Genomic DNA, 26,029 nt, shown 5'->3' on the forward strand with positions numbered 1-26,029 from the left:
AGTATATGATCCTAATAATAAAGTGAATACAAGAGTAAAAGACTGGAATATTTACTGAATAGCTGTTAAGAATCAGGACGGAGGGAAATGGAGAGCTTTACATTTAAAATTATGTCCAAATGCCAGCAAGTGCAAAATTCACAGCACAGGTTTCAATTTAGCAGGTATGAGAATATTAAAAAGTTTGTTATTAGGACTATATCAGTGTACGATGATTAACGAAGGAAAATTGCCTGAGGTGCAACAGTCTTCAGGTTCTCAGTAAGTGGTTTTACGGAAAGTATCTTTTCCCTTTTGTGTGTAATATTCTTTATCAGATTAAAGCTACTTAAACAGTCCAATCAATACTATAAATGCTAGTTAATGTTGAGTACATAACAGTATTTATAATAGATTGTCTAGTAAGTGTCATTTTCTAAACTATACATTAAGACGTAAAGTGAAGCACAGAGATTGTGATTTGCCCAACGGCAGAGAGGGAGAGCCAGAAAAGAAAAGGCAAATCTCCTGAGTCTCACTCCGGTGCTTTAACCACAAAACCATCCTTCCCATTCAGGCACATTGGAGATCATAGGACTAAATCCTGCTCATCCACTGAAATTAATGGAATCGGGTGGTGACCAGGAAATCACCCCACTCAACTTGCCATGCAGTGATGTATGTCAAGGAGCAAAACACATTTTTGGTAGCAGGTGGCACAGGAATTCACAAAGTGCATAAACTCAGTTGAATACTCACACAGTTAAGTGGCTGACAGCAAGCCTAGTTTAGATTGTGACCTTTGTATTAAAAATATGAACTTCAGAATTTTATTCTTATGAAATTCATAACTTGATAATTCATTAGTTTTTGTAGAGGATTTCAATGATGTGAGTATGGAGTAAAGTACTTTGGCTCGGGCACCAAACTGGTGGTTTCAAGTAAGTTTCTCAAGATGTTTTCAAAGCATACATTTACTCTCTGTATTTACTATGCTTGTTATCCAGGACAAAATCAAGTTATTCATAAATATACTGGGTGAAATCCTGATTCCACAGAACTCAAAGGCAAAACTCCAACTGATTTCATTGGGATCAGGATTTCACCCATAGTAGTCTCTGTAATTCAGAGCAAACCAGTTACACTTGTGTAATCAATGAGAATTATGTAAATTGTTTGGAGAGCTTGTTTAGTATTGTTACACTGTGAGGTGATTGTGCAAAAATATTCAGAAGTGGAAACACTTATTGTTAGCAGTAAATGTGAAATGTAAAACTTATGGTTTTTGTACAATACCGTTTATTTAGCACCCCATCATATGAGTTTTGAGCTTCTTTAATGCTCATTCATTTAAATAGGAGTTGAGGATCATCAGCCCTTGGAGGATCTGGCCATTAGGTAGCATTAAAAGGTACATTTCTAGTAGTAATATCTTAATGCAATTGTTTTCTCTTTCCTAAAAAATGCTCCAGTTCAGGAACCATTCGCATACGGCAATGTATTTAAGCATGTGCTTAATTAAAGGCCAAAAGGCGGTCAAAATGCAGTAAATCTTGTTGATTCCATGTAGTGATGGGAAATAAAGAGGTGTTCTTCTTTTTTACATAAACATAAGGTATATGTGCTAGAGTAATCCTTTTAATAAAATACAATAATTGAGACAATAATATGATTCTCAATTTTATTTTTTAAAGATGATTTCCAATTGGTAAAAGGTTTTAGCCATGTTTGGATTTATTGGAATTGAGAGAATTCTGGGTCTTTAATTAAGTTTATTATTCCCTCCAGATACTGCTAAATCGTCCTTGCTGGGTACCTTGTCCCTGAGACAAACAAATATTTATGTAAAGCAATGTTTTCTGTTGGGGAATATTTCTGATTACACCAAATGGCAAAAGTTAGCCAAAATAATTCTCATGAAAATACCCAAATTAAGAGCTATATTCTACCCTCAATCTATCGTTATCATTAGGAGCACCATCATGGAACGATGGCAGCATGCAGGCTTAATTTTATAACCTCAGCTTGTGGACCCCAATTTAAAAGTAATTTGTTCCTTTCCACAAATTATTAGAAACAGCCAATCTAAACCATATTGAAACAGATTAATCTTAGGGACAGATTTTCAATGGCACATCTAACTTAACCATGTCTAAGTTTCTTTTGCACCTTTGAAAATCGCCTCCACAGTTTTCACATTATTTTACATGCACTCTCCTTATTTACTATTTTATTGCAAGACCAGAAAGCAATTTAAATAGCAAATCAGAATTTTTTAAAGCAACAGCTACAGGTTCATCAGTATAAAGATACTAGATCTGTACAGTATTTTGCAAAGGATTTGCTCACTGTGATACTTCTAGTGGCTATCGCACCAAAGTATTTGGTTCTGGGACCAAACTCATTGTAACAGGTAAGTTATGTGGTAATTACAGTAATGCAAAGATAAAGAGACTTATTGTGATAATTGAAAAGCCTTTTATCACAGGTAAGGTCAACAACTGTAAGCTCAATCTTGTGAAGTACTGAGCACTTACTGTGAGGTGCTGAACACCATCAATTTATGTACGCTTCAGTGCAAGTTAGGGCTCTTAGCACCTCCTGGGATCTGATCCCAAATACATCAACTTTTCAATCCCAGAGCAAACCTGCAATATTTACCGATAGATTTAAAGTAGATTTTTTCAAGATAATGAATATTTCTAATATTTCAGCTGTTAAATGTCATTTTTCAGAGGATGTGCTGCCATAAGCATGCGGGTCCTTGGTCCAGTTGCAAAAATTTGTCTTAGCTTTGATTTTATTCAAATTCTTTAACTAAAATTCATAAACATGCATAAAATTAAACAACTCTGAAAGAAGTAACATCATGATGCTTCTCAATTAAAACAAAAGAAGCAATCTCTGTAGTAGTCAGTATCTTCATAGCTGAATTTTTGTAGTTACACCAGTGTTAGTGAAAGAATTTGGCCTAGAGATTGTCATCTTGTGAGAAGTACCTTGGCATTGCAGGCAAACTGACACTTAATAGGTGTTTAACAATATATACTTGGGGTCTGAGTCTTCTTTGCCTTTCTCTTGGAAGTCACTTAGGCTCATAAAAAGTCAGTGGGAAATGCTATCATTCTGATTAAGTTGAACGTTACACCCAGTTTGCATTGGTATACCTGACTGCACGAACACAGGACAAAGGAAAATCATATCCTTATTGTCTCAGAAACTAGAACGGTCAGTTTATTTTAAACCTCAATTCAAAATCAAGTTTACCTTAGTACCCCTATAGCTCTCAACTAAAGGTAAATTGTTGTAATGCTGCCAATTAAAATAAATACACTATCATAATTCATTCTAAAAATATCAGATCAGGATCAGCATGTTGCTTTAAGTGAATATTCTATGGTATTAAGAATGTAGTTACAATTTAGTTAGCATTATAGTTTACAATGGACAGTTTTCCTAAATCCTCTTACTTGTATAAAGATCCTGCACTCTTTGACAGGCAAAACTCCCAGAGCTTTACCAGCTCTTTTGACTGTGAAAGGAATGGAGAACCATGTCAGTGACATGTGCAGATTATTTATTACAGCATGAAGACTTAAGATTGCTCACTTGATTATCATTTACCACTGACCTGGATATAATAAAATGTGTTAGTAACAAAATATCTTCTCAAAGAGAAATATCAAATATTGGCTAAGTAAGTTCCTCCTAAGAGGAAAAATAACACTGAGATCATGGAGAAATTCAGACCCTGGCACAACTCTAAGTAAAATCAGAAGAAATTGTGGCGGTTTGTGCCCAGGGCTGAATTTGACTCCAGAATTATAGGAATCGGGGCTTTTCCATTCTAAGAACATGAGGTGAAATCCCGACTCCACAGAACTCAATGGCAATGACTTTTGGCCAGGATTTTACCCATGTTGTATAACCGTACTTCTTAGCATGGACAACATTATTCACAAGTATACTGAACAAGCAGAAATTGCTATTGAAGTCATATATAGTGAGCAGTCCTGATTTTGCTCTCACACTCATCATTCCTCTTTTTAAACTGACTTCCCTCCATTCATTTAAAATGGAGTTACTCCAGATTTACACCAGTATAAGTGAGAGCAGGGTTAGGACCTACCAGAAGTCTTCAGAATTCTTGCTTAGTGGAATAGATGAGTAAAAAGATTTGGAAACAGAACCAAGCTTGCTGCTATCAACGAGCATGACATGGGAATAATGGTGCTTCTCTTATTGTATCCATTAAAGTGCATCTAGTCATCATTAAAGAAGTTTACATTAAAATGGAATAACTGGATTCTTCTGAATGCAATATTCTAGAAAAAAACTGATACTAATGGCAGGCTCGGTGCAGAAGCCAAAGATTGAATTGGAGACTGAACTGTCCCCTCATCTCTAGAGGTTGTCCTTCCAGGACAAAAATGACATGGCTCGGTGGGATGGTGTGAAGAAGCTTCTCCTGTCCCTGCCTGTGTTGTATCTATCCTGTGAGGGAAGGGATTCAGTCTACAATGCTATCTGCCAACTTTCAGAAGTACTTAGTCATTTTGTTTAAAATAAGAAAAATAATTCACCAAAACTTTACATTCTTTCATAGAAAAAATAAATGGAAAAATATTTGGAATGCTTATTAAAAGGTTGTCCAAAGATCATATCTCACATTATATGATGGAAGTTACTTGGGATTTTGTAAAACAAAGTGCATTAAGAATGGAGTGATCAGTGCAGATCATTAGTTATAATGTACAAAGGAGCTACTATTACTGATTTATTTTGCTGATAAGATTCTCAAGTAGTCTAGGGTTGGTTTAAATCAGTTTGCTGCCTTCTCAAACAGTTCTAGGTACTGATTTTTGACATTACTGACTGAACATGAACTCCTTATAGAAAAAATATATAAGTATCTGATCCAAACCCCATTGGTCCTAAAAGACCAAATCCAAATTTATGGCAGAAAGTGATGTCCAGTTGTGAGCAAAGAATCTTCAGAGGACAGGTGTCCACCTTAAAAAACTTCATCATGACAGGCATTGTTGATGACACTTGTATCAGAAATACCAAGAACTTAAGGGATATTAAGAATAATTTACCATCTCATCCTTTAAAGGTGACCTTTGCAAACAGATTTCAAACACACTGTTAGGACCTGCTGAGAAATCCAACACTAAATAAAATAGATTCTCCAGCAATAGTCCAAAATCACTCAGCACATTTTACAATAGCATTATTAAGCACTGGACCACTATTGTAGAATGCTGAAGTATTTTCAATATAGGTAGTTTCCAGTGCTGTCAATTTGGCACCATTCACAAACCCTAAATTCACTCTAAGAGAAAAATAGAAATTTCAAGTGATGCTGAGGGATCCAAGCACGAGAAAATTCTAAGCCTTTGATATGTAGAACGCATTTCAAGTTTTTGACTCATTTTGCATGTCTGCTTCTAAACTACTCCAAACATATAATGCAATCTATTGGAGTTTGGGGTGCCAGCGGAATACAGGATCAAGTATTTGCCATTTTGTAAAGAAAAGCCATTTTATTCACAAGTCTAGTATATTAAAGTGATTGTCAACTTCTATTCACAATTGCACATCAAAAAATATGAAGCTTTATTCAGCTATATGGGCCAGATCCTCAATGAAGCTCCTTTGATTTCCAGCAGCAGAAGATCTGGCCCATGAGTTTTTGCAAAGCACATGAACACAGTGAGAACAATTATATCAAAGTCTTCGGCTCTGGCACAAAGCTCATTGTTTCAAGTAAGTTCTATAGTAGCATAGAGAAAAAGTTACTTGTGATAATATAAAATTAGAGACTGCAGAGCACAATTTATTCAAAAAGGATAATTGACAATGGAAACGTGATATGCAGTCTACAGTAACAGAATGAATGTCTTTACTATCTAAATGTGAAGCTAATGTACAAATTCACATTGACAATTATTGATATAGAGGGGTTTTTTATTCATCCTGAGTCAAAGCTGGGTTGTTCTCTTGTGTAGGGGTCAATACCACAGACCAGAACATCCATGGTTCCATCCGGAGTGGGGGGGCAAGCCAAAGAGGCAATTCTAGGGTACCCCCATGCACCAAAGAACAGTGGGGATCGGGGGTAGGGGAGTGGTGAGGGCATGGAATGGCCATTGGGTCTGTGACTAGTGAGATCAACTGGCCAAAACGCCCGCTCAGTGGGTGGGCAACTGCATGGACTTTACTAAAGCTCCTGGGCTATGATGCTCTAGCTAGGTTGGGGAAAAGATTTCATCTTCCCGTCCATCATGTAGCTCTCCTAGAGAAATCCCCTTAACTCTGCTTAGTGCAGTGACCAGGATTTATCATCCCGTATCAGAAGTATGTATCAGTCAGGAGATGTAAGAAGTTAATGTGTTGAAACATGTCATGAAACATCTTGAGAAAAGGGGATAGGTCACAGTGTACTGTAAAATGAGTATTTTTTTCTAATTATATGTTTATTTATATTGGGATTTTTAAAATGCACCAATTTGACCACTCTGGCAGTACAGGGACAAAAACACCGAGCATCCAGCAGAATTTAATTGAAATACCCTTTTCCATCAGTCTATTAGGAAAGAGAAAATAGTACAAGTCCAACATTAGGTCTCAAATGTCAACCCGATCCTCTCTGTCAATGAAATGAATGATTTTCTTTTAAACAGAATTTAAAAGTTACCAAATTAATATTAATATACAGTATTTGAAAATACCAATGTAAGCTCACTCTGAAAAATACATTGAAAATTCCACCATTTCTTTGCTTGAATTAACTGGCTCTCAGTTGTGCCCATTTAGCAATATTTGTTCAGATCTGATCCCTCTGAATAGACATGTCTTAGGCCGTTTATGTAGTAAGTTGTAACACTGTGGGAGCTGCGAAAATCTTTGGAACTGGCACAAAACTTGTTGTAACTGGTGAGTTTTTAGAAAGTTTTTAGTCAAACTACTTTAAATGTTTCATAATGGCAAAATCTATCAAAATAAGCTCAATACTTTAGCCAGTGTACGTTCTTGCATTGAGATAAAATTTTATTACAAGTGTAATAATTTATTAACAACACTAATGTTAATGAAATCATAAGTCACTGGCCAGCAACAGAGAAATGTCATAACAATCCTTTGCTCTTTTGGGTGTAAATAATACCAGGTGCTGAGCACCCTCAATGTCCATTGGTTTCAATGGGAAATGAGAAGCATTCAGAACTTCACAGGCACATTCAGCACTTTGCTGGACCAAGCACATAATGAAAAATTAAAATTGCAAGCATACCATTTACTTATTTTTTAATATATTCTGATGTCATAATGGACTTCGTTCTCAACTAGAACATCAACAATATTTACGTATGAGTTTACCTATAAGTGGCATGCAGATTGCAAACACACACAAAAATAGTTAGCAGTGAGTCAATTATAACTTAACCCTGCAATCCTCATTTTAGAAAACCTCCCATTGAAACTAATAGGAATTTCTTTTGCGCAAGAAGTGAAACTAAGGGGCCCAAAGTTAATTACCTTCTTAAAAAAGAGAAGTGATACTTAGAGTAATAGGAATATAGCACGTATACTCTTTTACAACACGCCATCATTGTTAAAAATTCCACTTAAATAAATTAGACAAGCGAGGTGTTTTGAAAAATTAAGTTGGACCAAAACAATAAGTAGCTCCACACTGGAAACTCTAATTGACTTGGAAATTAAGGGTCTTATCTTCTTAAAGTGTCTTATCCAAAGGCCATTGAAGCCAAAGAAAAAAATCCCATTGGCTTAAGGGGTTTTATATCTCACCTAAAATGAGGCAACATATTTAAAACAGATTTTGCCCACTTATGCAAACACACATACTGCTTATACATGTACAAAATTCAGATTTTATATTGGATAGACACCCATCTAACCATGTGCAAATACAAAAAACTATGTGTGCTTGCAAAAGTATCAACATGTAAATGTGACTCCAATTTCTAAAAACATCTAAAGAGAAATGCCAGAAATAATCATTATATTTTGCAAAGCACATCATCACTGGGCAGGAAGCTGTGTAAAGGTTTTTTGCATACATACAAGACTTGAGTAAATAAATCATTTGGTAAACCTATTGTTCAAGCCCAATCCTGTATTCCTGGGTGCTTATGGTGCATTTGGAATGTAAGATTGAGCCCCAAATGTTGAACTAATTAGTGCTGGAGCATGAGGATCTAAATTGGAAAGAAGAGAAAAATCAATTCCCTTTTAGGTGACAATTTCCAAAATGAGGGAAAGTTCTTTAATGAAGGGATTTTTCTTGGTTAGGTGGTCTTACATCTCAAGTATCTTTATTTGCTTCTAATTTCAAGATATTTTAAATACTTTTTGACACAACCCTAATTACATACAGGGTTATAGTCTGGTTCAGTTCCAAATAGTTTCAGAAAACTCTAGAATAGCCAGACAGCACAAAAATAAGCTGAAACCATTTTAGTAGAAGAACCTTCACAAGCTTTGACATCAGTGGAACTACTCACAATGCATAAAATTAAGCACATGTATAAAACTTCTTTGATCTCCTTCTTTGAGAGGTAACAGATTTTTTTTAGACAAAGGAAATGCAGTGGATCCAATTTACCTCGATTTCAGTGAGGCATTTGATACGGTTCCACATGGGGAATTAGTAGCTAAATTGGAAAAGATGGGGATCAATATGAAAAGTAAAAGGTGAATAAGGAACTGGTTAAAGGGGAGACTACAACAGGTCATACTGAAAGGTGAACTGTCAGGCTGGAAGGAGGTTACTAGCGGAGTTCCTCAGGGATTGGTTTTGGGACCAATCTTATTTAATCTTTTTATTACTGACCTTGGCATAAAAAGTGGGAATGTGCTAATAAAGATTGCGGATGACACAAAGCTGGGAGGTATTGCTAATACAGAGAAGGACCAGGATGTCATACAGGAAGATCTAGATGACCTTGTAAACTGGAGTAATAGTAATAGGATGAAATTTAATAGCGAAAAGTGCAAGGTCATGCATTTAGGGATTAATAACAAGAATTTTGGTTATCAATTGGGGACACATCAGTTGGAAGTAACAGAAGAGGAGAAGGACCTCGGAGTATTGGTTGATCACAGGATGACTATGAGCCGCCAATGTGATATGGCCATAAAAAAAGCTAATGCGGTCTTGGGATGCATCAGGCGAGGTATTTCCAGTAAAGATAAGGAGGTGTTAATACCGTTATACAAGGCATTGGTGAGATCTCATCTGGAATATTGTGTGCAGTTCTGGTCTCCCATGTTTAAGAAGGATGAATTCAAACTGGAACAGGTACAGAGAAGGGCTACTAGGATGATCCGAGGAATGGAAAACCTGTCTTATAAAAGGAGACTCAAAGAGCTTGGCTTGTTTAGCCTAACCAAAAGCAGGCTGAGGGGAGATATGATTGCTCTTTATAAATATATCAGAGGGATAAATATCAGGGAGGGAGAGGAATTATTTAAGCTTAGTACCAATGTGGACACAAGAACAAATGGATATAAACTGGACATTAGGAAGTTTAGACTTGAAATTAGATGAAGGTTTCTAACCATCAGAGGAGTGAAGTTCTGGAACAGCCTTCTAAGGGGAGTAGTGGGGCCAAAAGACATATCTGGCTTCAAGACTAGGCTTGATAAGTTTATGGAGGGGATGGTATGATGGGATAGCTTAATTTTGGCAATTAATTTAGCTTGATTATTAGCAGGTAAATATGCCCAATGGTCTGTAATGGGATGTTAGATGGGGTGGGATCTGAGTTACTACAGAGAATTCTTTCCTGGGTGCTGGCTGGTGAGTCTTGCCCACGTGCTCAGGGTTTAACTGATCGCCATATTTGGGGTCGCGAAGGAATTTTCCTCCAAGGCTGATTGACAGAGGCCCTGGAGCTTTTTCACCTTCCTCTGCAGCTTGGGGCACGGGTCACTTGCTGGAGGATTCTCTGCACCTTGAGGTCTTTAAACCATGATTTGAGGACTTAAATAACTCAGGCATAGGTTAGGGGTTTATTACAGGAGTGGGTGGGTGAGATTCTCTGGCCTGCGTTGTGGAAGAGGTCAGACTAGATGATCATAATGGTCCCTTCTGATCTTAAAGTCTACGAGTCTATGACTTTGCGGGAGCAGGGCCTTAGTATTAATCTATTTGTGTCTCAGTTGACTAAAGACAATGGCTGACATTATCAAAGGATCCTGAATTTCAAGGTGATTTGGGCACCTAAATCCCTTCTTACTGCCTTTAAAAGTTCCAATCAACATGTTTTGTGGAGTATAGGCCAACTATTTTGTTGCAGTTAAGTGTTGGAACAAATAGAGAATGCACAGAATTCATGGTGCCCATTTGGGGACCTTCGACACTACTGAAATATCAACAACCTTCCGTTTCTTCTTTGTGATGCACATTTATAACATGAGAACGTTGCCTCATTCTGTAGAGAATACTTCTTTGGCAGTTAGCTGGGTTGGGAACCTTATTCTCTTGGTTATAGCCCACAGTGACAAACAGGAGACAGAAATTAGCAGCAGTAAAAGTGTTTTGAACCTGCTCACTTCTTGTGAAAACTAGTAAATTCAATATACTGTTTAAAAACATGTATTGTTTAATGTCAGCCATATGAAACGAGCAGACAGATAATGATTTTAGCAAGGAAGTATTTTCTGGCCTTGTTCAGTGTTATTTCATGCACTTATACAAACTTGGGGATGAAATAAAATTGTCATCCTTTCTAGCTCAAACTTTTAATAAAAAATATTTTTGGTTGTATTTTATCCAATCGTATAGCAGGCCGCAATTTTTTAAAATTTTATGAAGTGAAAAAAAAAATGATTTTTTTGCAATTTTTTAAGCTCTATTTCTAGAGTAACAACATTAATACTGTGGCCGAATTTTAAAATAATTTAGGAGATACAGCAGAAATTCACTAATAGGCACTTTGCTAATTCACTCCAGGATTTGGACACAAGCAGCAACATACCCTCTATTCCTCAGCAAAGATTTGATAGCTGAGTTCCATTGAGAGTTCCATTGTTAGTAATACTTCATAATCAAGATTTTCAAAAGTGGTTGACTAAAGTTAGGCTCCGAATTACTTATTTGGGCATTTAAGTGACTTGATTTTCAGAAGTGTTGAGCATTATGCATAACACTCCATTACATTTGCCAAATACATAAACAAAGTCATTTCCGGGTGTATTATCCTTGATAATTTCGTAATTGATATTTGTCATTGAGTGATTTATGTTAATGTATTTACTGTAATATCCCCAAATGGCGTTCAGCAACAGTTTCTCCAAAGTTGTATTGGCTGGGTCTGCAATAGAACATATCTTATATGGTCTTATATCATTTTAAGGTGAATAATTGATAAAAAATGTTTTCACAAAGGTTAAAGTTTAGTGTGGAAAAGGCTTAAAGATTACTTTTCTAACTCTCTTTTTAAAAGTGTTAACCAAGGTTCTTAAATAGTATATGAGTTAGTTCAGGGCAAATTTATTTTTAAAGAAAAGCCTTATTAAAAGGTTTGTGGAATCTTTAATACCCTTCCCTTCAGGTACATCTACACTGTAATAAAAACCCTGTGGCACCAAGTCTCAGAGCCTGGGTCAATTGACTTGGGTTTGTGGTCTCGGGCTTTGGTGCTAAAAACTGCAGTGTAGACATTCAGGCTCTGACTGGAGCCCGGGCTCTTAGATCACCTCCATTGTTGGGTTTCAGCGCTTGCGCTCCAGCTCAAGCCGAAACAACAACAATGCAATTTTTAGCCGTGCTATGCAAGCTCTGCACGTCAGAATCAGGAGACTTGGGCCAGTCATGGTTGTGCCGCAGGTCTTTTATTGCAGTGTAGATGTACCCTTCCTCTCACTATCCCGGTGTCTTTTATACACACATTTTGGGTAAATAAAGGGGAGATTTTTCAAAGTCACAAATGTTTTGAAATGAACCAGAACATAAAGCTGTACTTAGCATTTAGTCAAAAAGTGTTTAATATATTTTGAGTTTGGAAGCTAAGTTAGTGGGCACTCTCACAGATTCTTCTGTTCCACAAAAACCTGCATTCAATTCAAGCACGTAAACTTCTGCAATTCCAACTCCCTAAAGCTGTAACTCATAAGTGGATAATTTACTCCCATCTTCAGAATTTAATAGGCAGCTACAATATATTATAGACTTTAAGTAGTTAAAATATGTTTGGCAATGAGATATTGTTCTTATGCTGAACTCAGAGTTAAGATTGTGTGCATGAGTGCAATTTGGAGGAATTGGATGCAAGAAATGAAATTGCCTCTCTCTTCTACTTTCAAATCTTTGAATTCTTTATTGTTTCAAAAGCACAGCATACCATGTATACTGCAATTCTGAATTTACTTAATTTCTAATAAATTCATTTCTCTCTCTAAAATAAATCCAGAAACAGAAGCAAAACTCGATTCCAAAAAAGTCCAGGTCCTGCCTCCTTTTACTGAAAAAGATGGGAAAGTAACACACGTATGCCTCATTGAGGATTTTTACCCAAATGTTATTAAAGTGACTTGGGACGTCGACAAGGAGAACGCAGAGAAAAATGCAGTGCTTGGGGAAATTTGGCCCCCTGATGACAATCGACAATCATACTCAATAAGCAGCTGGCTGACCGTAGATAAAAATAGCAACAAGAATTATCACTGCAACTATCAACATGAAAAAGATACTGGTTCTGTCGCTATCAAATCTCCAGGTATATACTATATTATTAAAACTAGTTCTATATATATTTAGAGAGTTCACTGTTTCTTTACAATAAAATGTATTACTGTTCCTAAAAGGGTTTGCGCTCTCCAGGCCAATATTAGTTTCCATCTCTCCATAAGTTGGCTATCTCCATCAAAAGCTCAGTTTTGGCTTCTCTCCCTCAGTTTAAAATCTTTCTAGAATGAAAGAAAATGTTGGCTCAACTAGTGTAAATCAGCGTAACACCACTGAAGTCAATGGAGCTCTGTAGTTTTACACCAGCCACAGACCTGGGCTAGAGTGTTTGGTTTTGAACAAGTGCTGTATATTGTATATACTGCAACAAACGTAATAACACACACAGCATCTAGCTTATTAAAACAGACCAGAATAATTACACAAACCAAAATCAAAAAGAAAAGGCAAGAGAAAGAGAAAATAAATTAAGAGAAGTACCGTAATTTCTGTTTGATTCTTATTTGAGATCAGGTTTAGATCTTTAAGAACAAAATCTTTCTCCGTTCTTTTGATTGAATAGGTATTTTTCCAACTTCTATTCCCACATAGCTAGATTCTCAGATGATGTAAATTGGCATAGCTCTAGTCAAGTTAATAGAGCCAGGCCAGTTGACACTAGCTCAGAATCTGGCCCATAATCCTTACATTTCAGTTCTCAAAGTGCTTTCTGATAAAAATATATTTTCAGGTTATTTATTGATTTGCAGTATGTATCTTACCCCCAGGTCTCAGTCAGCATGGAGGCAATTAATAAGAGAAGATACAAATTTATCTATTTCAAATACAATAGAAAAATAGACTTCTTGACCATCCCCCTCTTGCCCATCCAAAAGGCCTAAGAGATGGGCCTTAGAAGAAAATAATCCTGATGAGGATACAGTCTGTCTCTTGTACAGCTATTAAACAACATTACCATGAATGCCAACAATCTCAGGCTCCCTCTGACTAGAGACAAAATAAGGCGGACAGGTTTTTATCGGCCGAGTATACATATACATTGCAAAGGGGCAAACACAACTGAGTAATTTGATGGGACAAAATGCATCTGCCGTTACATGAACAGAAACTTGCATACACAGAAGGGCCAATGTCCAGACCCTGCAATCAGATCTGATAGTCCAGGCCCCGGCACCCATGTAAATGCAAAGACTGCAATTGAGCTCCTAAAGGGTCAGAGGTCTGCACTGACTGATCTGATTGCAACATCAGTACCTCAATCTCTATATAAGGCATACAAGTATTCACTTGCAGGAGCATATGCATTTTTCCCAGTTTTATCTCTACTTGGTTTTGCACATAAATTACATGCTACTGAGCATTTACTCTGGATGGAATCTAGGTACTTATTTTTTTAAATATTAACTTTCCATATTTGAGTCACTGTAGTTATAATACTTTTACCATCTTTTTTTTCTTTAAACTTCTGTCAAGAAAGGAGTGTGTTAATTTGCAACAAGAATCCCATTTGACAATTAAAGCCCTCTTTACATGTTATGCTTCTATCCTTTCAGGCACCTCCATAGAGCCTCAAAGCACAGCAGACTGTACCAACAGACTTTTCATAGGTAATTGTGTCCAATTCTCATTTTCTCTACAATATAGTTAAGAATTAAGCACTATTTCATATGGTTAATACAAAGAGAATATTTTCGTTTTTGTCAATAGTCCACACACAATTATTCTAGGTGTGGAACACTGCTGTAAGTTAACATTTGCAGTGTGTCCAGTACCTAATGCCCATGGGTAGCTCAGGTTAAACACTAGGTTCTGCTGAAATACATGCTTTGGTGGTATTTGTTATGCTCTGTTAACATGCCACGTGTCATTGTTTTTTAGCCTACACATGCAACTGTTCTTTAATCTAATACTTAACATGTTAAATTATAAAAGCATCCAAGGCCAACATTTTCAAATGGTGCGTAAAGGTGCTGAATGCTTAATGACCCAACTTATTTCAGTACAATTTGTGGGTGATCAGGAAGTCTTAAAATCAAACCAATTTTATTTAGCTGCTTGAATATGGACTTAGAAGAAACTTCCCGGTCTCAAAATTTTGGCCTAAAATCATGGCAACACCCTATTATAAGCTGTCAATGCCAGAAGCACTAGCATCATGCTTACTCCTTAGCAGATAGTAGCGATACCAGCACTCAGAGTGCCTCTTTTCTATCAGCTCTGCTGGATGGGCAGGTATATTCGGAATGTAGACCTGGTTAGCAGACACTCATTCATGGTTTTATACTTATTTTTCTTTGAGGCTGTAAAATATGCACCATTAACTGTTTGGGTTTTTTTAATTTTGTGTTGCTATTACAGAGCGGTTCATGCACAGGACGGCATATTTAATATACATTGTCCTTCTCCTGAAAAGCACCATGTACTATGTCATCATACTCTTCTTCATGTACAGGATGCAAAGTCCAATCAAGCGCCAGGGAAAGAAACCTTAAACTTCTCCTTGCACCTTCCAAACTCAGCATTTTTGTCTGAAATTTACTTTGCTTTGCCCTAAGCCAGTTCATATGAAACCCCTGGCTCTAAATATCAAGATGTGCATTTCAATTTGATTTTGTTGGTTTATTCTCTAGTTAGCACAGATGGCTTCTTCTGCTTGAGAGTGAACAGTTTGACATGTGTTCATTTTTTCTATTTTATTCTTTTAATTTTGTAACTGTAGAACTTAAAGGACTCCTTGATTTCAATGGGAATTTTGCATCACAAATCAGTGCAGGATCAGTCTCTTAGGCTCTTGTCCTGCAAAAACACTTGTGCACACAAGCAACTTTTTGGATGTGGATAGGCCAGCTGCATTCAGTGAAGTCAATGGAAAAAACTCACCGCTATAATCATTAGCAGGCGTGGAGTCCTAATCTGTCATTTTAAATCATTTGTCATTTCATTTCTATTAATTTCATTTATTTCCTTTATAAAACAAAAACAGGCTTTGAAATATGAGTAATTGTTTTTTAAAAATTGAAGATTAATGTATTTTAAATAAAATTCAGCATTACAAAATATTCTGTCCAGTTTATTTATTTAAAGGAAATCTAAACACTTTTTAAAAAGATTTTTCAAGACAGACATACACAAGTCTGGAAGACAATGGTAAAGCTCAACACCTACACTTGCCTCATACATGGCAAACTTCCATATTATATCTTTTAACAACATACAAGTTATAATGAATGAAATACAATCTTAACTAGATATACCCTCTTCAGTATATGCCTAAAGAATTTCAAAAAGTGAAATACTCTCTTCAATGCATACTGTAAGTTCAAACAGTTCATTTTAAACCAATAAATAAAGGTAAGAGTTCTCGGGTATCACTCTGAACTCCTCTCCAAACTTTGCACGTCCTTATTTTGATAAAATCATTAATATTAATCTGTTCTAAAATTTTTGTCCAAGTCTGGGCAAATTATTGGCATAAGTACAAGCACATTGGACCCTGAATGTTTGCAGTATCCATATAGGAAAAATCATATTAACTGTATTTTACATATATACACAATTAGCAGTATATCTTTTACTTCAATAATTTGTACAGCTATGTGCTTAGTATTCCCACATCCTGTATAAAGATTAGACGGGCTCTGCATACTTATATTTACTTCTCAAGAGGTTAAAATTCTTTAAAGCAAACAATTGTGTTATTTCCTGAATCATACATAGGATGCGTTTTCCATTATTTAACCAACAAAACAATTTATAAAATAATTTCCTATGGAACAGGGAAGTGGGAAACACATACTGTAACTAAAATCATTCTGTTTTCAAAGGATGACACATTTTCAGGAAAACAAAGTATTTTGTACCAAATTCTGCCATTCCCACTCATTTTAGAGTAATTTGCCCAATGAAATCAACAGGATTAGTCATAGATTAGGATACTACATACTGTTCAATATAAGGGTGGAGAGTCTGGCCCTTATTCAGTAGGTAATGTCTTAGCCTTGAAACTTTTCAAACATACTGGCATTTAAATTGGCTGGCTTGGGCTGCTTAAGTGAAAATAAATAGCTACAAAGCTATCTGTGGACCAAATACTTTATATACAATTTCAATGGACTCTAGTACACATTTATATTTTGGAGAAAAACAAAACAAAACACACCTCTATTGCTGCTGTTGCAGTCCAGAACACAAGAAGACACAGCACAATCCACTAACTTTAATAAGCCAAGTTTGTTCTGATCAGGCCAGATCCTCAGCTGATGTAAATTATCATAGCTCTGCAACTGAGAATCAGGCCTGAGTTTGAAAGAAAAATATTTGTTTGATGTTGTATTAAAGCACCTACTACTTACCATTGAGACTTATTTTGTACTATGATTTCATTTTGTTTGCACAACACCCTGAACATGATAGCAAGAGGGGAAACTTTAAAAAAATTAATTAGATTGCAATAATTAGATTTGTAGTGCCGATTCTGCCCCCTCCATTTGTTTTTATGGGAGCTGTGTGCATAGCCATGAGCAGAACAGGTTTTTGTGTTTTTAAGCTTCTTGTGGAAAGGCCTTTGCTTACCCCAGCCCTGAGTGAAGTCAGCATGTAGCAATTACTGCGGTTTATCAACTGTGTGGTAGCAAATTTCACAGCTGCAATGGCTCATGTGCACCTAAGGTGACCTCCTGCTGCACTTTTACATGCTGAACATGGAAGCCGGGAGTTATTTTAAGTATTATTTTTGAGGTTTGAGTTATTTTGTTTGCTGGAAGATGTGGTTATTTAGTGGAAAATTCTATAAACTAAGCTAGTCATTGCTGTTGCAGAAAAGGTAGCTTGTGATTGGCGTGTGTGATAACATGAGGACAGTTAAACCACAGCCAGTCCTGCTCCCCACCACATATGTATTTATGAGCCACAGCTAATGGAAATACAATGTATTACAAAGACATGCATGAGTTGCATGTAGAGAGTACTGTAACACTTCATAGTCTAGCACTATGGTATTTGTAGAAGTAGTGCAGTTTAATCTACAGTGTGTTGGAGGCACATTAATACATACAGGCTACCATTGCAAGACTAGGAGGACTGCAAGAAAGCTACATGCACTGATGTTCCTCCTTCCTATCATGGAGTCATTACATGAAGTTAGATTTTGTCTAGTGAGTTTAATACCATTCAAGAGTTAACTATCTTCTCAACTGTGAAGGCAAGCATCCTATCATACTGTATCCACGCCCACGGTTGAATACGTATTTTCTACCAGTTATGATTTCATAGGTCACAGGGCCAGAATTACAATCCACATTCAATTAGGGCAAGTTACTAAGAATTATGAATAATGTACAAATTCCACCCACCACACATTGATTATAGAACAGCAATTGTTGACAAAAACGCTAGAAAAATGACAAGGGAGTCACAGTCTGAAGGAAGTGTGTGGTACTTCTAGAGATAAACACCATATAGTCACTTCCTCCAGTAGAGCACAAGGAAGATTCTTACACAGAAAGCCTGAATAATGTAAAACACCCTGATACATGTTATGGCAACTACCTGTGGATTATTTTCCCCCTCAAGTAAGTGCTTCATGCAACTCTGGATGAATATGATCTGCTAATGGCTGTTATAGAGCTGTGAAAAAAGCTGCTATTTCACTTTGTTTTTCTACTTGGTAATGTGTGGCTAGGTTTTGAAACTACTGCTATCATATCACAGGTCACCTGCTACTCATTAAACCCTGAATAAAGCATGGACACCCACATAATAAGGTATAGGAGGATGTCTGTTATGCACCTGGGTGTTAAAATTAACAAACAAATGGCACAAGATTTTGAAGTAACTAGTAATTTGGGGGTAGCCAATTTTTGACACCTTAAGTGTAGGTGCTGAGCACTTTCTGAAAATCAGGGCCCCTTTGAGGTGTCCCAAGTTGAGCACCCAAAACTGAGACTCCCAAAAATCACACCCATAGGTTTAAAGTTTCTGTTTTCTCTGGCTAATGCTATTTAAAAAGGAGACTATCAATAAAAACTGAATAGATTTTCTGTCTGTGAATAGTTTTCATATGGTAGGCCTTAATTTCATTTTAAAGTAGATTACAGTTTCAACCCTCCCACAATCCACATAATTATTGCAGAAGCTCATTTCCTGAAACTCTTCACCAAAACAGAGTTGTTTACTATCTGCACTGAAAACTTTGTCCAAAACATTTATTAGAATAAATTCTACATCTACCTCCTGCTTGAACAAACAGGATTCTACTGTCGCACGGGCTATATTTATAAATTACACTCCACCACACTAGTCTGTCACAATAGGCAGAAATAAATTAACTTTACGTGTATGTCCCACAAAATCTATACAAAAATGAAAGTCAGCATAGACCCTCTGTTTCCCAGTGAGAGACAAGGAGATTGAAAAAGTCTTCTTACTATGTGAAGGGACAGACAAACATGTCGCAATATGTCACATTGTTTTTATTAACATTTTTCTTTATTTTACAAAGAGTGCATAAGTCCATTAAAAAAAAATGCATGGAGTTTAAAAAAAAAAAGAAAATGTAAAAATTAACAGGACAAATATTTCACAACGTAAAATAGTTTTATCTGGTGAATTCAAACAATCATTAAATATACTTCCATCATACAGAAGTGTTACTTCAATATATTACCAGGTTTACTGATTAGTTACACAAGCACAACACGTTCTAGTAGCTACCTAGCTGTTAGAAGATCAACTTCAAGAATCACTGAATACAGTATGAGTAATTGAGTAATTTTTCATAACAGCCATGAGGCAGTCTAATATATATATGTGAACAGAACAAGTTTGTGAGGTATTACAGTACACGGGAATCATTCCTCTTTGTTCTCTAATAAATAAATTCTTTTGTTAGCAGTTCCACCAATAAGTCAACTGCAGACATTGTCATTACAGTTTCAGTATAAGCAATTCCCTAATGGCCTTTGATTCAGATTTTCACTCTGTAAGAGATTAAAAAAAGTCAAGATGAATAAATAGAGTTTGATCCAAGACAATGGACATTAAGATAGATAGAGAGGCATTAAGATAGAGAGAGGCTCAAAAAGAAAGAGCAGTATCGCATTACTATTCATATAAAAATCAGAAATGAGCTATGAAAAAAAGAGACAGGTAGGAACTTAAGCCTCTTAAGAGGATTAATTCCCCATCAAATAGAAACAATAAGGAATACACCAAGTAGCCAAACCCTTTCCTGACCCTGATATGTTCTCCTGTCCCTCTTCTTTCTGTTGTTTAAAGCACTTTAACACGCAGAATCCCCCAATGTTCTACACTTGTCATGTCTACATTACAAATACAGCACCATAGCCATACCACTGTAGCACCACAGCATAGATACTACAGCAGTGGAAGGGGTTTTTCCCCTGGCTGTAGGAACTTGACCTCCCCAGGGGACAGCAGCATTCTTTTATTGACCTAGCTGTGTCTACAATGGGGGAGGGGAGCGCAGGTGCCACAGCTACAGCGCTCTAGCGTGCGGATTTTTTCACAGCAACTACACTGACCTAACTTTTAAGTGTAGGCCAGACCTAAGAGAAAGGACTCAAGTAACTTCTACTCCTTTCTCTCTTCCACACAAGATCTTCTAACTTCTTGTCCTTCCCCATCCTCTAAAGTGAGAAACAGGAGAAATGTCAGGGGGCCAACAGATGCATGCATGCTGCTAGCCCACTTCCTTTCATGTGCTCCATGATAGATCATCTCAGACCCTACCAGAGTACCCAGTGTGCCTTGACTTCATCTGTTGCTGTCTCCAGGAAGAGAAAAACTGGGATAGTCAAAACTCATTGTAGGTGGGTCCTAATTCACCCTTTCAGCAGTCAGATATATTTGCCAGTGCTCCGTAACAGCTAGCTCAGACATTAGAAACAGGCCAGTTCCAACAGTGCTAACCATCTGGATTGTGGCTAATTCCTAGGTGATTAAATGGAAGGAAATTAAAAAGAAACATTAACTTTTTATGCAAGAGACATTTTCCCTAAAGAAGGACTTGCCTGTTATCTCCCATAGTTGCTATACAATTGGTTTTTCACTATCCTGTTTTTCTTCAGATTCTTCATCAGATCCTAAACAGGAAAAGAGTGAAATTATTAGTTTGGTAAGAGAAACTCAGAGTCCTTATTTAAAAATCAATTCAACTTATGAAGATACGGTTTTCCTAATGTAACCCACACATCTGGGTGTGGTGCTGTCCCATCTAGTGGCACTGAGACCACTTAGAGATTAATGAGTCTGCTCTACAGCCTGAGCGAACAGCCATATGGCTTTTAGCTTATGCAGTAGAGACTGAGACACTAAGCTCCAGAGGCCCCAGGTTTGATCCCGCCCGCTGATGACTGGGGTCTGTTGGCGTTCCCAGTTGAAATCCTGAACGAGCCCCCACTTGTAAGACACTGAAGCTCGGGATGCGCTTTCTCAGCGAGGGGAAGTATGTAACCCACACACCTCCTGGGTGTGGTGTTCTGTCCCAGCTAGTGGCACCGAGACCACTTAGAGAGAGAGACTAGTGAGTCTGCTCTGCAGCCTTAGCTAAGAGGCATACGGCTTTTGGCTCATGCACTAAGCTCCAGAGATCCCGGGTTCGATCCCGCCCACTGACGACTGGGGTCTATCGGTGTTTAATTTAAAATAAGAGATTTTAGTGTAAAATGGAAATGCTAGTAAAGGCCTAAGTAAAGTATTTTGTAAGCATCAGGTCATTAGTAATCCAAACACCATTACTGAAATAATGGTATTAATTTATATGACATGTGAAGACTGAACTAATCAGAATTATCACAGGACAGTTGTGACCACCACTGGTAAATTATTAACCCTATTTTAAAGACAGGAATACAAAGAGGTTAAATTACTTACTCAAGATCACAGAATGCATTAGTATCAGAGATGGGGTTAGAATTCTGGAGATCTTTGCTCCCAGTCTTAAGCTCAAACCACTGTACTACACACATCTATAATCAGTAAACCCTTTAGAGTTGTGGTGGGCCCTTTCTATATCCTCACCTAGAACCTCAACCTACTGTGCCATATTGGAGGAAGTGTCCCTTCAGAATCTAGTGCCCACTCAACAGGGCAAGTCCACTTGACTGACCCTTATTCTGTCTCACTGTGCCATCCCATATACGATTAGGGTAAATGGGCCTACAGAAGGTTTTTCCAGAGGCTAAGAATTTGTTCTGTAACCATGCCCAGCTAGGTGACAAGCTACAATTCTAAATTCATTCATTGATGAGGAGATTTTCTGACTTTAAATTACACATCCCATCCTCCAAAAAAAAAATTCTTTAACTTTAAGGCTGTTTCTAGACCAATACTCAAAAAACGCAATGTTGCTATCTATATTAATTAATGTAGAGATGCATAGCTCCCGAATCGCCAGTCCACAGGCGCGGCAAACTGCTCCCATGGCTACGAGGCAGGAGTGACCTTCAATCCAGCGTTTGTGTTTGGGAAACTTATTTGGCTGATTTGATTGTACCCTCGCAGCTGGTGTTCACGCGCTCAAGAGATGGGTTCGTTATCTTATGTGCATGTATACTGCCTGGCTCTTCTATGCGCAAGAATGTAACCACTAAGAAGAGTTGTAAACAAAGTAAGGAGAGAAATAAAAACCCCAGGAAAAGTTTTCCTGGGAGGCTTTTTGCAAGAGGCTTGTAAAGCTCTCTAGCTACCACAGACCTGGCGTTCTGTTTCCTTTCCTGCGTCGTCACCACAGCTGGTGACCCCGACGTGATACCCCTCTACTCACCGGCTGGATACGCCGAGCGCGCCCGCGGCTGTTTGCCGCCCCTTATTCGTGAGTATGGGGGGGAAACTTTCCAGTGCCCAGAAGGAGCACGCAAGAGAGTTACAAGAGATTATACGACAGCGATCATGTGTCGCTGTCCCGGTCGCTCATATTGAGGACCTCCTAAGGGAAATAGATCGCCAGTGCCCCTGGTATCCAGACTGCGGGTCATTGCAGCTTTTTGATTGGATACAGATTGGGATCACCTTGTATAGTAAACCCCGTGCCCCAGTTCAGTGCCTGCTGCTCTGGCAGCGTTGTAAGGAGGCACTGGAGGGGATCGGCCCCAACAGCCCCAAGCCGGTCCCCCTTTTGCCCCCAGGTGATGGGCCACCCCCCTCCTGCCCACAGCTGACCCTCCCTGCGCCGCCGCCCGTGGCGGCGCCCCCCTGCCTACCGGTCGGGCAGGGGGGCGCTGTCGCCGCGGCGGTGCGGCAAGCGCGTGAGGCCGGTCACTTGACCGATGAGGAATCCAAGTGTGGGTTCGAGGCGTTTCCCGTCTCTTGGCGGGATAATGGAAATGGGGGGCAGATAGTGGACTGGGAGGCTCTCCCCTACTCAGTTCTGCGCGAGCTCCGCAAGGCAGTTCGTGAGACCGGGGTGCGGTCCACTTTCACCCTGGGGATCTTGGAAGGTGTGTCAAACGGTTACTTCTTGCTCCCCCAAGATTGGAAAGACATGTGTCGCATGGTGCTGTCTCCCGCGCAATACGTTGTGTGGGATAGCGAGTACCAGCGAGAGGCGCTTGCAGCAGCAGCGCAAGGTGGGGGGGCTTATCTTGCTGAGCAGTTATATGGCACAGGGCAGTTTTCGAGCATCCCCGAGCAGGCGGCGGGCACGCCCCGGGTAGCTTTTCCCATCATTGGCCAGTGTGTCCGTCGCGCGTTCCGCAGGGTCCCCGCTGCAGGCGAGTCCTCTAAGTCCTTTGCGGTTACTCGGCAGGGTGCCACCGAACCATTCCACCAGTTTATTGACCGCCTCCAAGTGGCAGTCCAGAGGCAGATTGATAACCCGCAAGCCCAGACTGAACTAATGATAAAATTGGCTTACGAAAATGCCAATGCAGACTGCCGCCGTGCCATGCAGGCAGTGGTCGGGCGCCCCGGGTATACCCTGGCAGAATTGCTGCAGGCGTGTGCTGACATAGGCACTCAGACCCATCAGATGGCCCTGCTGGCAGCTGCCCTGCACAAGGGGCAGAAGCCTCAGGGGAACTGCTTTAACTGCCAGAAGCCCGGACATTTTTGGCGGGAGTGTCGGGCCCCTGCGGGGGGCATGTGTAAAAACAAACCCAAGCCCCGGACAGACCAGAGGCCCCGCACGCTGTGTCCGAAATGCAAAAAGGGCTACCATTGGGCTGCGCAGTGTCGCTTGGCCGGGGGTGACAGCCGGGTCTTGGCTGCTAACCGAGACAACCCCCCGGGAAACTAGTAGGCGGGCCTGCGACCAGCCCGAGACCCAAGGCCGCGCCCCTCTCCGTGCACGACGCCCCCGCCGCCACAAGGGGCAGTGCGGGGATTGACCTTGTTAATCAGGAAAATATGGATATCACTCTCCCCGGGGAGGTCCTCCTCATGCCGTCCCAGATTCAGGGCCCGCTGCCGGAGGGCATGGTGGGCCTTGTCCTACCCCGCTCATCCGCCAGCAAGCAGGGCCTGTTTGTGGTGCCTGGGGTGGTGGATTCGGACTATGGTGGAATTATCCATGTTCAACTGTGGAGTCATCTCCCGAAACGGCTGTTTCAGGGAGATGCCTGGGCGCAACTCATACTTGTGCCCTACTCCCTTCCGGCAGGGGGAAGAAACGTTCCCCGAACCGGAGGCTTCGGGTCCACCGACCAGCGCACTATTCACCCACAAGTGGCAGCAGTTGTTAAAGACATTGGAGCACCCCAACCCAAACGCATTTACTGCCTCAACGATCAGCCGTTCGAGGGTGTTATCGACTCTGGGGCAGACATTACCGTCATTGCCGCTGCGCAGTGGCCCGCCCATTGGCCCACAGAGCAGGCTCCGGCAGTTTGGGGTGTGGGCGGGGCACAGGACTCACAACGAAGTGCCCGATGGTTGGAGGTTAGGGCGCCCCAAGGCATCCGCCGCGCCCGTATCCGGCCTATCATTCTCCCCGTCCACCTCAACCTGTGGGGCCGTGATTTATTGACACAGTTCACTGCCACCATCCATATCAATGATTAGGCATACGGCCCTCCCCCTCCGTTGGCTCACTGACGAACCCGTATGGGTTGCGCAGTGGCCGCTTCCTTTAGAAAAGCTGGAGGCCCTCCAGCACTTGGTTAATGACCAGCTGAAGGCAGGACGTTTGGAGGAGTCCACTAGCCCCTTTAATACCCCCGTGTTTGTGATTAAAAAGAAATCTGGCAAGTGGCGCCTCCTGCAGGACCTTCGCGCCATTAACAAAATTATACAGCCTATGGGTCCCCTGCAGTGTGGTACCCCTAATCCCAACCTTATTCCCTGTGATTACCGCTTATTTGTAATAGATTTAAAGGATTGTTTTTTTACCATCCCCTTGCACCCTGAGGACGGGGTGCACTTTGCCTTCACTGTTCCGGTTTTGAATCACTCCCAGCCCACTCCACGCTATCAGTGGAATGTGCTCCCTCAAGGCATGTTGAATAGCCCCACCTTGTGTCAGCATTTTGTTGCGCAGGCCCTACGGCCCTTCCGCGCAGCACACCCAGATGCCTTAATTTACCACTACATGGATGACATCCTGGTGGCTCACCCCGTCCTCCCTGATGACTGGCTGGACGAACTGCGCCACCAGCTTGCGTCGTGTGGCCTGGTTGTGGCACCGGACAAGATCCAGCGTCAGCCACCCTTTTTGTATCTTGGTCACCGCATGCTCCAGTCATATGCCCGTCCAGTTTGTCCCGAGTTGGTATTGCCCAACCCTCTTACGTTTGTACAGCTTCAACAGTTATTGGGGTCCCTTAATTGGATTTGTCCTTTTTGCCCTCTGACTACCTCCATGCTGTCCCCTCTTTTTTCTGGCCTTCGGCAGGGCCGTCTCCCCGGAGATATCATTCCCGTTTCCCAGGAACAGCGCCAAGCGGTCACCCTCATTAACCAGACCCTGGCCCAGGTGTGGGTCGACCGCCGAGAAAGGGAACAGCCCCTTTTTGCCATTTTGCTTCCCACACTCTCACAACCGACAGCTGTCCTCGCCCAGGAGGGGGCGGCAGCGCGTCTTCGTTTAATTGAATGGATTTATTTGACCCACTCCCCTCCGCATACTATTCAGACACTCCCTCAACAGGCCGCAGAGCTGATTTTTAAAGTGCGAGAACGGTCCCGTACCCTCTTGGGTTGGGACCCCGTTGCCATTATTGTCCCCATCCCGGCTAAAGACTGGGAACGCACTGTCTCTTGCAGTGCCACCCTCCAATTGTCTCTTGCTGACTATGTTGGGGAAGTTAAATATCACATTCCCCCTGACCCCCGTCTTTCATTCCTACAACAACGTTGCCTTCACCTCCGGCCGTCCTTGTC

General features: G+C 40.1%; 1 protein-coding gene and 1 gene segment (V, D, J or C); one reads left to right on the forward strand and one right to left on the reverse strand.

Moving 5' to 3' along the window:
- The first annotated feature begins 211 nt into the window (after positions 1-211).
- On the forward strand, positions 212-19,041 carry LOC128831307 (T-cell receptor gamma chain C region C7.5-like). The segment is given in 5 exon segments: positions 212-261; positions 2,343-2,392; positions 12,420-12,725; positions 14,248-14,301; positions 15,053-19,041. Coding segments are annotated over 5 exon segments (594 nt in total).
- A 105-nt stretch (positions 19,042-19,146) lies between these two features.
- STARD3NL (STARD3 N-terminal like) overlaps positions 19,147-26,029 on the reverse strand; it is a 48,891-nt gene continuing 42,008 nt past the window's right edge. For both annotated transcript variants that reach the window (XM_054019230.1, XM_054019231.1), the window contains exons 8-9: positions 20,725-20,796; positions 19,147-19,671 (exon numbers count right to left, since the gene is read on the reverse strand). In XM_054019230.1, coding sequence (XP_053875205.1) covers positions 20,744-20,796 — 53 coding nt within the window. In that variant the 3' untranslated portion in view covers positions 19,147-19,671; positions 20,725-20,743. The remainder of the gene's footprint in view (positions 19,672-20,724; positions 20,797-26,029) is intronic.

This window comes from Malaclemys terrapin, chromosome 2 (genome assembly GCF_027887155.1).
Source record: "Malaclemys terrapin pileata isolate rMalTer1 chromosome 2, rMalTer1.hap1, whole genome shotgun sequence".
NCBI classification, from domain to species: Eukaryota; Metazoa; Chordata; order Testudines; family Emydidae; genus Malaclemys; species Malaclemys terrapin.